General features: G+C 38.8%; 1 protein-coding gene across 1 annotated transcript in view; it reads right to left on the bottom strand.

Moving 5' to 3' along the window:
* WDR72 (WD repeat domain 72) overlaps positions 1-13,093 on the bottom strand; it is a 175,100-nt gene that overhangs the window by 123,702 nt on the left and 38,305 nt on the right. The window contains exons 11-13 of the mRNA XM_084894070.1: positions 12,837-13,082; positions 10,692-10,912; positions 8,208-8,403 (exon numbers count right to left, since the gene is read on the bottom strand). Of these exons, the coding sequence (XP_084750196.1) occupies positions 8,208-8,403; positions 10,692-10,912; positions 12,837-13,082 (663 nt within the window). The remainder of the gene's footprint in view (positions 1-8,207; positions 8,404-10,691; positions 10,913-12,836; positions 13,083-13,093) is intronic.

Below are 13,093 nucleotides of genomic sequence, written 5' to 3'. Positions count from 1 at the left end.
GCCTGGACTTCCAACTTTCAGAGCTCTGAGATAATGAATGGTGTTGTTTTAAGCTGCTAAATTTATGGTAACATTTTATACAATGATAGGGAAGTAATACAACTAGGACATGGCAGCAGTACTTCTACTCTGGCCCATGGATTTAGATCTCTCTCTCTTTTTTTTTTATTCCTATTGTTTATGTTTTAATCCTCACCCGAAGATAAGTTTTGGCTAATTGATTTTGAGAGAGAAACAGAGACAAGGAAGCATTGGTGTGAGGGAAATATCAATTGGTTGCCTCAAATACACTCCCTGACCAGGAATCAGACTGTAACTTTTTGGTATATGGGATGATGCTCCAACCAACTGAGCCACCCAGCCAGGGCTATTCTTTTATTCTTTTCTCCCAGTGGTTCATATGTGTAAATCCTGCCTCTTAAACAAAGTAACTAAATACATAAATGCAAAAAAAAAAAATCATAAAAACAAACAAATGTGAAGCCTGGTTAAACATTTCATACTTTTTTTTACCCTCATTTTCTGAGTAGAAGGAATCATAAAAATATTCACTAAATAACTGGTGATTAAACAATCATATACCACATTCAAAAAATGCCTTTTTAAGCATTGGATTACTTCAAATGAAATAATCGGTAAGATATCATATATTATCCCCTCATCCTTTTATCATCATCAAAATTGTCATTAACTGCCATTACTTGAGTTATTTATTTATTTATTTATTTATTAATTTATTTTTACTTCAGAGAGGGAGGGTGAGGGAGAGAGAGATACAAACATCAATGATAAGAGAGAATAATTGATTGGCTGCCTCCTGCACACACCACACCAGGGATTGAACCCACAACCTGGGCCTGTGTCCTGACCAGGAATTGAACCGTGACCTCCTGGTTCATAGGTTGATGCTCAACCACTGAACCATGCTGGCTGGGCCATTACTTGAATACTTTTACATACAAAGTGCTTTGCTTAATATTTCACATAGCTCATTTAATTCTTAAAACAATGCAGCAAGGCACAAAGGAACTGTGGTTCAGGAAGGGTAAGTTGAGGGGTACTTGTATATACTGTGGTTGGGAGGATGGTTAGGGGGGGCGTTTTAACTAAAAAGCTAGGAAAGGATGGCAATTCCCTGCAGAGAGTTCCATTTCCACCTCACACCATAGGGAATCCACATTCAGGGCTGAGTTTAATGTAGAGAATTTTTGTTTGGAAAAACAGAGAAGAGAATGGAAGGGTTTGACCAGCAAGGTAATCAGTTAGAAAATTTTTCAATAGCTCATGCAAAAGATTATGAAGATCCCAATCCTACTGGCCCTACAGCATTTTAACTTTAAATGTTTTTGGTAGCTGTGAGCTAAAGACAATGCACATATTTTTAACAGTTATAGTATGGCCTAGGAGAGCAGATACTAATCAAACATGTCATATATCTGCAGCAACAAATGAAAAGAAAAATTAGACATGGTGAAATAAATGGATTTATGTGAGGTTCAGTTTTGTTGCTTTACTACAAACTAAAATAAAGAGGGGGAAAAGAAAAAAAAAACTTTTTAGGTTTTAAGTTAGGGCTAAAAATGTGGACATGTATTAAAATAATTGGTAGCTATGAGGCCACAGCTAATGATATTCTCTGAGATAAGTTGGTAGAATGTTCGGTTTTGCAGAATACAGGATATCTGCTCTTGCATTTGACCTCTCCTTATAGCTATTGGATGACTTAGATAAACTAAGTCATCTAATTACATGCCCCAAATTTTTCTGATTGCTTTGTCTATGTCACTTATGAGCAGACTACTATGTTCTAAAGATTCTTTTATTTCCAATGCTTTAACAAAAGCACAGCTTATAAAATCATTGAGGAGGGATAGCTTTGCCAGACTACCAGTCTTGGGAAAACAACATGGTTATAAGAAATAAAGACAAGAGCATTAGAAATATATAGCAATAGGGTTTTAAAACTAGACTTACAGTTGATGCTTCTGGAAGAAAGAGAAACTATGAACACTTAGGAAGTGTAAATCATGAATTAAAAGTATATTGTCTTGTCAAATCTTATTCCAGTTTGTTTCTTGGCATCTCAAGGCATAAATGTTCTTAATTTTGATCTATTGGGATAAAGTACAATTCATTTAACTACATTTACAAAGACAAAATGAACAGAACTTGGTATCTGTTCAACTACTGAACTAACTCTCGGGTAATACCTGTGTCCCTCAGGGCAGCTTCTGGCACTCTGATGCTTCCTGGTGGCCGAAACAAACCCATGTCTTCTCAGTGTATGAGTCTGAGTGGAATGGAATCTACTTACACTGAATGTGAAAAAGATGGGGAAAACAGCAGGTCAATCCATGCTGAAGACTTTTTGACAAGGCTGAGATTAGCCACTGACATTCCTGGTAGCACACAAGATAAAACCTGACACCATTCCCACAGTCAAATTCTCTGCTCACCACTCCCAAGCCTAGAACTTGACCTTTGGGTTTGTTTTCACCTGACTCATCCCTAGTAACACAAAACATCGTTCCCATTGAATCCTAACAAGTAAGTTAAAGGAACAAGTTGGATATTATTGATACACTTGAAAGAATCAAGGGCATCCAATATCCTTTATCTCGCAGCCAAATCAAAGAATCTGCTTTCCCAGAGAATAACAATCATTACAGTCCACTGAGTCTTGCTTTTCCAATAATTTCTGTGGCAGCTGGCTACTGGGAAGTTGCTAGGGAATTAAAAGGAGGCAGCATGGGGAGGGGCAGATGGCTCCTTTGGGTTTATTTTGCCAAACATGGCAGCTGTGAAACCCACTATCATTCCAAATGTCCCTATAAAATGCCTGAGTGTGTGTGTGTGTGTGTGTGTGTGTGTGTGTGTGTGTAGGGGGTGGGTGGGTGGGTGGGGGTTGGCAAAGTAAAAGTAAGGAGGAGCCACAGAGCAGCCATCCTGACCTGTTTCTCTTTCTTCTGCTGTAATGTAAGCCCCAGAGATCACTAAATGCAGATGCGTAACAAGCAAATCCAGCCAGCACTGGATCCAGAAGTATCATCAGCTGCAGGAATCAGTGAAAACGTTTTCTTTACTAAAGTAAAACCCAGGAAGATAGCAACTGAACAGGAAAGAACAAAGGCAGCAGTGAAAGATGCAACTTAATTGTCAAAAGTAATTTTAAGAGCAGAAAATGTTTATTATATCATCAATCATCAGAATGAGATTATACTGATATTTGTTTCTGAGCATACAAAATGTTCCAGAGACACCCTAGAAATACCCCAATAATATGCCTAATATATATTAAGATGCCAGAGATTAATTCCTTAATTAAAACACACACATACACACACACACACACACACACACACACACACACACAGAGTATAAGTGTTTAACCAGATAAAAATAAATCACATAATGAAGAATTTTGAAAATGAGTCTGGGGTATCTAAAAACAATGAAAGTATAGCTCTATAATATAATGCTGATAATTGTTCAGATGTTTAGACTAATAAGAACTGAGAAAGAAGCAAATTCACGTTTGGGAAAAGAAAATTACTTGTGCTTCTTTTGTTAATGGCCTTTCAGTGTGACATCTGCATTTTAAAGAGCACGGCAGAAACTGCCCCCTGCAGATCTCTTATTCTCTTGGATTTTTCTACATCCTTGGAATTTCCTCACTTTGAAAAGTTTATAAAATTATAAAATCAAATTAACATTTATATAGTTTTGCCAAAGAGGAGGTCCATGTTCATTAGGTGGAGTTATGGAAGACTACTGTGCTGGGGGTGGGAAGGGGTTAGGGGGAGAATGTGGTCCTGCTCTGTATGCACATACGCACATGGGTGGATGCATATGCATCTAGTTATCTACCAAAACTTTATATTCAAATTTTTTAAATTATACAGTAAAATTCATATGCCTTTCTTCAGTGATCCAGTGTTAATTGTTGAATTTCTTTAACTTGGTGGAAAATAAGCTTAAACTCTTTATTATTGTATTAGAGACCTGGTGTATGAGATGTGGGGGCGTGGTCCTCAGGCCGGCCTGCACCCTCTCACAATTGGGGACCCCTAAGTTCTACATTCTCACTGGCCAAAGACTTCAGTGTCCTGACCTCCAGGTCCCAGGCTGCTTCCGATATTGCCTTAGGTCTGCAATCCACCATGGATATGATGAATACTTTTAAATGTGCCCACTGAAGCCAGAAATGCCCAATAAAGGAGAAAGCCCAGCTTTTCAGCAGGCATCATGGAACCTGACTGGAGGCAGCCCAGAACCTGGTGTAGGCATTGCTAAGAGCTTCCTGAACAGCGGGAACAGTTCCAGCTTTGGTTTGGTGACTGTCCTCCCGAGAGCACAGGAAAGACGGCCCTGAGCAGTGAGGCAGGGTTGCCTCCTCTCCCTTCCTGTCAGCTGTCGCTTCTGCTATCAGAGCGCCTGCCACTAACAGCCTCCCCGCTTGTGATCTGCTGTTTCCAGTCAGTGACCTGGGAAATCAGATGACCAAAGCTGTTAGAACTGGGTGTCAATGGAGAGCCGAGTGCTGAGAGATAGACAGAGATCATCTCCTACAGGAGAGCGGGCAGCAGGCTTCCTGGTAGCCGTTGCTTCTCAGAGCTTTTCTTAACCAATTCTGTTCTTGACAGTCTCACAAAGCTGACCGCCACCTGCAAAGGTTCCTGATGTATGGTACAGTGGAGAATGCACGAGAATGAAAGAGAGATATGCACCTTCTAGGGCAGGTGTCCAGCACCTAACCCGGGAACCTTCAGGCTCAATCTCTCTCTGATCCACTTTCTCACTAGCAAAATGGGTATAAGCATATAGTCAGTGAAGTATAATAAATTAAAAACTATAAACTGCTTTAGAATAGGCTATTATAAAAATACTGATATTTACAAAGAACTATCATCAGTTTTAAAGGTCTACAAACTACATCTGCGGGCCAAATTCAGCCTGCCTTTGTAAATAAAGATTTAATGGAACACAGTCTTGCCCACGTCTTCATGGATTGTCCATGGCTTTTCTTGTGCTACAATGGCAGTGTTCAGCAGTTGCATCAGAGATCATCATATGGCCCACAAAGTTGAAATTATCCAATCCTATTTTTTAAAATATATTTTTATTGATTTTTTTACAGCGATGAAGAGAAAGGGATAGAGAGTTAGAAATATTGATGAGAGAGAATCATCAATCAGCTGCCTCTTGCACACCCCCTACTGGGGATGTGCCCGCAACCAAGGTAGATGTCCTTGACCAGAATCGAACCTGGGACCTTTCAGTCCACAGGTGGACACTCTATCCACTGAGCCAAACCGGTTTCGGCTATCCAGCCCTTTCCAACAAGTTTTTCTGATCTATCTTCTTAGGAGGTGCTTTATTTTCAAGCAAGTCAGGTTTCATTTCCTCCCACACACACACAAAAAAAAATCCAATTGCTTAATATGGCGTATTTCACCATGTAAACCATAAGTTTAACAGGAGACCTTCCATCATAATAATGTTATATTAGTAACATACAAGAAATGTATTACACAAGTTTTCTGCTTGTGAATCCATTACTGTGAACAGAAAAGTCCTTGGCATTATCTAATTTTAGAGGAACAATAAGCACAGAGCTGAGATTTATTTCTGATGTGCATTTTAAGGGGTGGGGGGAATCAGTATTACATTATCCTTATTGTGCCTCACAGCAATGAGGGCCGCAAAGCTGCCCAAAGCTGTTGGTGCCAAACACACTGTGGGAGCTGAACGATTAATCTACATGACATCTCCAACGTTTCCCCTTCCTAATCAGGCCTAAGCATCATGGGACATCCAGCAAACCAACAAGCAAAGCTGGGTGCCCTCGTCACTCCCAGCCTGGCAGCACTGCTCTTTTAGAGCCAAAAGATGAGGGCCTTCCCTGTGACATAAACAGTCCTCTCTTCGGTTGCTTACTTCTTCCCTGAGATGACAAGCCCGTCTATGATCCTGAACCTCACCCCAGTGTGCACCTGACCATGCCACCTGTCACGGAAAGAAACACCTCTTGTGATTCAATATAAAATGGACATGAGGGTAAGTGGCTCTAGAATATGCTTGTGTATTCTACCAAAGAGTTACAGGAATAGACTATTGTAACATGTTTGTGAAAAACTGAAGACGTTTCATGGCCCATTCTCAACACCTAGGAGAAGGTGGCCCAGGGATTGACCTATCCCCAGTCTCTCTCAACTTTTCACCAAAGCAGACTGTTGGCACAGTTGAGAATTACTGACTTCCTTACTTTGGCTTCAAGCCGCTCCCTCTCTCTGACCCCCGCCTTTTCTTTCTAGGCCCATTTCTCCCAGTCCTTATCCATTGACACCTCCTGTTTTCCTCTCTGTGGGCTCTGAAGTTGCTCTAGTGCTGAAAGATCTGATAAATGCCTTAGTGTCAATGTATTCCTCTCCTGTATAAAGAGGAGGCAGAGTGCTACAGAAGAGGAGCAAAGAATAGGTCAGTTCATACATACCATTAGAACTAAGATTAAACTTTTTAAAATATATATATATATATATTTTATTGTTTTTTTACAGAGAGGAAGGGAGAGGGATAGAGAGCCAGAAATATCAATGAGAGAGGAACATCAACCAGCTGCCTCCTGAACACCAACTACCGGAAACATGCCCGCAACCAAGGTACATGCCCTTGACAGGAATCAAACCTGGGACCTTTCAGTCCGCAGGCCGATGCTCTATCCACTGAGCCAAACCGGTTTTGGCTGCACTTAATTCTAACAGGAAGGCATAACTATGATTCCTACTGCACAAATGAGAAAATCGACATGTGAAGAAGCCAAGTCATTTGCCAAGGTCTTATCAGGTCCTGTTGGCAAGCCTGGATTTATAATATATTTTATTCATTATACTTAACTGTCCCTCAGGTTGATCAGTTATGTAAGACCTCTAAAACTCTCCTAATTTTGTATATATGGTGCAAACAAGGGCCCTCATATTGGTTGCACATTTACATATCAGAGCTACAAATTCCACATCAATAAAATGGAGAATAAGACCTTTTTTTTCTTTCATAGAATTGTGATAATCAAATATGAAAACAAGCATGAAATCCTGTCCAAACTAGGAGGCAAGGTACACATACAGTATAAGGTGGATTATGTTGTACCCATTGTAAACCAGGAAGTTAGCCATCATTATTAACACACCAGAGTCAAATGTAAAGAAAGTAGCAATTATTTTGGTGAAGTACTGCTCTAAACTAGAATATTATAAACTATCCAGTCTGTTAGTAATACCTGACATAAAACCACCACTGATTAATCAATAAATATCATGCAACTGTTTCAGTAAAATGCACTCTCCAGGGTACTCCCTGATTCATTTATTAATCACCTTGCCTTATTTGATATGCTCCCAGCATCTGCCTGAGATGTGTTACTCTCTAATTATATATCCAAACTTTCTTTAAAAAATTGAAGGTTCAAACTATACATTCGCTATGACATCAAAAGATCAGGCGAGCCACTCCATTTTCAGTTTCTCTGACTCAACTTTTTGGAGTTTTTGTAATTAATTATATTCCATTGTTCCTGGTCATCAATTAACTCAAAAATGTTTCTGAGATGGTGAGTATGCTGAAGGAGGCGGAATTGAATGATAATTTGAGACTGGTAGGACACTAAATTTCTCTCTTGTAAATAATTAAAGTAGATAACGTATGCCTTTATTTATAGCTTCCAGAAATATCCGGCTCGTTCCTGTGCACTGCCCTGTCAGCTAATCATCATTGGTCGGGACCTGACGTGGGCCACTGTGCTTCATTCTCCAGGCCCACCTCCCCCTGAAGCCATCCAGCGCAGCCCCCCCAAAAGTTAAAGAGGCCACCGCAGCATAGTCTCTGGAACTCTCCACCCAGCCAAATGTTTTTTGTTTTTTTTTAATTTTTCTTTTTTTAAAATATATTTTATTGATTTTTTACAGAGAGGAGGCGAGAGGGATAGAAAGCTAGAAACATCGATGAGAGAGAAACATCGACCAGTTGCCTCTTGCACACCCCCCACTGGGGATGTGTCCGCAACCAATGTACATGCCCTTGTCCAGAATCAAACCTGGGACCCTTCAGTCCGCAGACGGATGCTCTACCACTGAGCCAAACTGGTTTCAGCCAGCCAAATGTTTTGATGCATAAAAATGTAAAGGATGAAAAGGGGTAAAATGTCAGTTTACCTGTTTCAATCTCCCAGATGTAAACGGAGTCATCTGCACACCCAACAATTAAAAAGTTCTCCACCGGGTGCCACTTGATCACCTTCACCGGGAACAGGTGCTTCCGGGCACAGAAGAGGAACCGCTTCTCCTCCAGGTGGAGGAGGGCCACGGAGTGGTCGCCGCACACACAGAAAACCACCTGGTTACTCCTCAGCTGTGGGGGGAGCAAACAGGCAACATCGTTTGTAACTAAACAGCCAAATGCTTCCTTGAACATTGATTCTGACCCCCCCCCCCCTGCTAATGCAACATGTTTATGAAAGCCCCATTAGTAAAAAGACACTCTACAGCCCCCCTCCACCTAACACGCTAGAGGAGAGCTTTAGACACCGCGTAGATTTTAAACCCAACACCCTCTCTCGGGAAGGTCAAGAGATGCAAATAAAAAGGAGAATTCCAGGCCAGATCCCCTTGTAAGATAAATGAAGGACTTGACCATCACTCAGCAAATTCAGGCAGTGTGAGGCCGACATCGGAAATAATGCAGAGTGAAATAAACCCCAGAGCTCATTTGTTGCCACAAAAAGAAGCTATTTGTAGACACAAACTTAGGCCCAAGGGTATCATGAGCTGGTATTTTCCACTTAAAGCCTCAAAATGTGATTTGGTGCTGTTCCCAGAACTATACAGATTCTAATCCAAACAGGAAACTCAGTGTGGACACAATTTAAAAGAAGTCAGCATGAGATAGTTCCCAATTAATGTTCCCTCTCAAAGACACAAGGACCAAAAATAGGCTCATAAGGATAAAGGTTCTTAAGATACTTTGGAAAAAGTCAGCACAGTTTAGGTCAAATGGCATCCATGCTGTTGATACTGAAGGTAATCGGGGAGGAGTTTATAGCAGCTCTGTGTGTGCCTCCCCACCACTCATACAATAGTCAGACCATAGATGCAGGTGGGGTGTGGCAGGTGGGCCAGGAGGAAAGCAGGTAGTGGCTTTTCTACCTTCTATTTCTTTTCTCATCGCCTTGCTATATGGATGTTCTCACTTTCACAAAGGCAACTAGCCAGTTTCAGCTGCTATGTTTAAAGCATCAGTTGGGATCCCTTGAAAATCTCCCAGTGCCCATCATTGACCACATTCAATGGGGCCTTGGGGAGCACGTTCTTTTTAAGGAGAATACAGAAATCCTGAGGGAAACGAAGTCACACAGTGTCAGGTGAATGGATGGGGAGAGCCTGGACTTGAGAATGGGGAAGATGGCATTGCCTCCCCCATATTACTTCCTGGAGAATGTGCACAGCCCACAGCCTCTAGAATGGACAGCCCGATGTACTTCAGATAAAAACATACAGATGTGAACATTAGGCCAATACGAATCTTTTCTCCAGGCATTTGAATTGTAAAGCTAAAAGAAGGCATAGGGAGAAGCAAGAGGAATGAGCAATCACAGAAAAGTAAACTTCTGAGGTACGGAGACTTGAGGAGTAACCTTGGTTTCTGTATTTCAATCCAAGTTCCACCAGGGCCTTCCTGTAGTGTTTCAAATTGTATGTATAACGATTGCCTCTTATGCCCTTTCAGTAACCTCCCTTGTTAATTTGACTTGGTTTGAATGGGTTCTGATCCTTAGAGTTAAATTATCTGAGGGAAGCGGAGGTAAAAAGGTCAGGAGAAGAACTGACTTGGGCTACCATGCTGGAGCTGAGGGAAAAAATAGTTTAAAAAAGGAAATAAAAGATATAGCAAGATATCCCAAATCAGCACATGGAAGTTTATTATTTTAAGTCAATTAGCTTTATTTCAATGTTTTATTAAATTATTTGTATTGCTGAAATATTGCTTTATTTATGTCTACTAAAAAGCACAGTGTAAGATTTGTCCAAGTTTACTTAAAGATGATTTTTTTATAATCTTACTATGAAGAAATAATTTTTTACATGCCAATTAACTAACTTAAAAATTCAGGAAACTCAAAGGGTGAGTTTAACAAATATATAAGACCTATGGAATTTAAATCTACATTACATAATAAAATTATACCTGAAAGTATTTCCATTTGCCCCCCACAAAGTAGATGCTCATAAATTTGTTTATTATTTGTTAAAAATATGGAATAACAAACAAAAATTTATTTAAGAAAAAGAAAATTTAACTATCAATAGTATTAAAAAAATAAATTGTTGAAGGCGAAACTCTTTAATTTGTACATTCCTGTATATTTGATTTTTTTACATTGTCATCACTTTTATAATTTTACTCCATTACAAATTAAAAACTAGGAGAAAACAGACAAGAATGTAAGTACTTTAGAATTAACTGGCTTTTCTGAAGGCAAGAGTTGACAAAACCTTTACTTTAAAATCAAATTATTTGTTTAAGCTGTAATAATAAAATGCATATAAAAAGATTAGAGAGGAACACATAAAATCATCTAGTTTTAATGTTAAATAACTTTTGAATTTATGTGTTATATTTTACTATTTGTCTGGACTTACTCTGAAGTTCTCTGGTGGCATCAAAAGACTTGTTACTGGACCAGCTTCCAAAAAGAATTTATGCAAAATTCCTTCAGTAAAGATATCCCACATGATGACACAAGAGTCCTGGTCCCCAGACACCAGCCAACTCTGGTCCAATTTTGAAGAGAGACCATGTGGGTAAAGTAATGAGATAACACTTTGGTGATGGCCTTTGAGAACTTTGTGAGGGAGGGAATCTGAAAAACAACCAACACCAAATGATACAAAAGTTATTTTTGTTCAAGAAATAGCCCTGAGATTGTCTTTTATAAATTTTTAATATAAGAAAACTATACAAGTGAGGCAATTGGCTAACAAAATTACTAAATAATCTTTGGACAATCTCAAAGGCAAGTGGCTCCTCCTAAGCTAGATCAGAGCTATTGACACCCAGTCTCCACACTGTTTCTTCTTTCATTAGTTAACTGAAAAATTTGGAAAGGACCACAGACCACAAACTTTCCTTATTCAAATTAAAATGAGTCCCAAAGAGTGATTATTACTTCTTTAAAGAATCACTATTTACTTATATTTCATCAGATGTGCCCTCACTTTATATCCCCTGTGCAAACCAAGATAAATAGTAATTCATTTTAAGAGTTAGTGGTCAGGCTGGTTTTTTTCAGTGGTTAGAGCCTCGGCCCACAGACCGAAGGATCCTGGGTTCAATTTCCAGTCAAGGGCATGTGCTCAGTTGCAGGTTCTACCCCAGACCCCAGATTGGGGCCTGAGTGAGAGGCAACCAATCCATGTGTCTTTCTCACTTTGATGTTTCTCTCTCCCTCCCCCCGCTCCCCCAAAAAAATTGATTTAAAAAAATATCCTTGGATAAGGAATAAAAAAAAAAGTTAGTGAAAATAAAACCTACTAGTCAAATGCAATTTTCTGCGTAAGACAAAACAACCCTGGTAAAAACTGCTAAGGTCTTAAGCTTTTTCACTAATTTTAGCAGCAGCCATTGAGCTGTATAAGAGGACATTACTCCTCCTTGGTTCAGTTCATTGCTATTCACAGCTCTATTTCAGTCAATTACTGAGTCACAAGTTAGTAAGAAGCCAAAGTAAGCTGAGAACATTAGTAGACAAGGAGAAAAGTTTTTCTTTTTCTTCTTCTTCTTTTTTTAATGAGATTTGGCCTTTACCATTAAGGACCTTGCAATCAAGTAGGATTGGTGGAATAAAACATAGAATACAAATTCATCTACACATCTCCAAATCTCAATCACCTACATTTCCTGCCTTTACTTAAGACAACTTACTACATAAGTCTTTATTTAATAAGTATTCCCTGTTGCAATGCTCAAAGTTGTAGAACAGCATATTTAGATTTCATTAACAAAGAATAAAAATTAAAACAGGAAGATACCTTTTTCTACTGTGTGGCAAATATTAAAAAGTTTACTAGCATACAAAGTTGGCTAAGACTTGAGGAATAAGGCATTTGCATAAGCTGTTAGTGGATACACATAGACATAGGTGCATGTTCTTTGGAGAACGTTTTTAGATAAATTTTCAAAATTAATATTTCACACAAATGTTGATTCAGTAATTCTGGGAATTAATACTATAGATAATACTCACATATATGTGCAAAGATAGTTAATTCTGCATTGTTTCAGTAGCCAAAGCTTTAAAAAACTTAAACATCCATGAACAACGTTACTTTTAAAAATTAGAATTTGATAATTATTAATCATTTAAATTAGCTCATAAATAATGTGCTCTAAAATATTTTATTGAGATTTGTTTAAGGACATTTCAGTAAAGTGTGCAGAATATGTTTCCATTTGTATAAAATAATTAAGTAAATGCATATTGCTAAGCTGGTATATGCTTATATATGCATAGAATTTTTGAGAAAGGTATAAAGAAATGCATTAGCTGTTGCCTTTGGTGAAGGAAACAAGAAACTCAAGGAAGGACAGAAACACTTCTCATTGTATAATGTTCTGTTTGAATTTTTAAAAAACATATTACTTCAACTTAAAAACATGTTTTAAAGTTAACAAATTTATTAGCAAATGCCAGCAAACATTTAAGCTTCAGCAATCTTCTTAGTACAATTTGTTAAAGTTGAAACTTAGATAAATTAAATAAATAGGGTTAAGTAACATTCAATGACCTTTTAATAGAGAACCTCCTTCCAGAAGTCCTGCTTTGGCAGCACTCAAAGCCTGAGTAATGATAATGTTCCCATCTTCACAGCCACATACTAGTTTATCAAGACTTGGGACATACACTGATGAAGTGACCACCACAGTTCCAGCTCCATCTTTAAACCCAGAGAAGTAGTCGATAATGCTTTGTGACATGATATGATGCTTATCAAAATTATCTTGAAGGGTCCAGGTGGTAGTTATTGGTATCTCTAAAAGGAAA

Source organism: Pipistrellus hanaki, assembly GCF_964339955.1.
Source record: "Pipistrellus hanaki genome assembly, chromosome: 1".
Classification (NCBI taxonomy): Eukaryota; Metazoa; Chordata; class Mammalia; order Chiroptera; family Vespertilionidae; genus Pipistrellus; species Pipistrellus hanaki.
The sequence above is the reverse complement of the archived record's forward strand: the minus strand, read 5'-3'. Positions and strand labels throughout refer to the sequence as shown.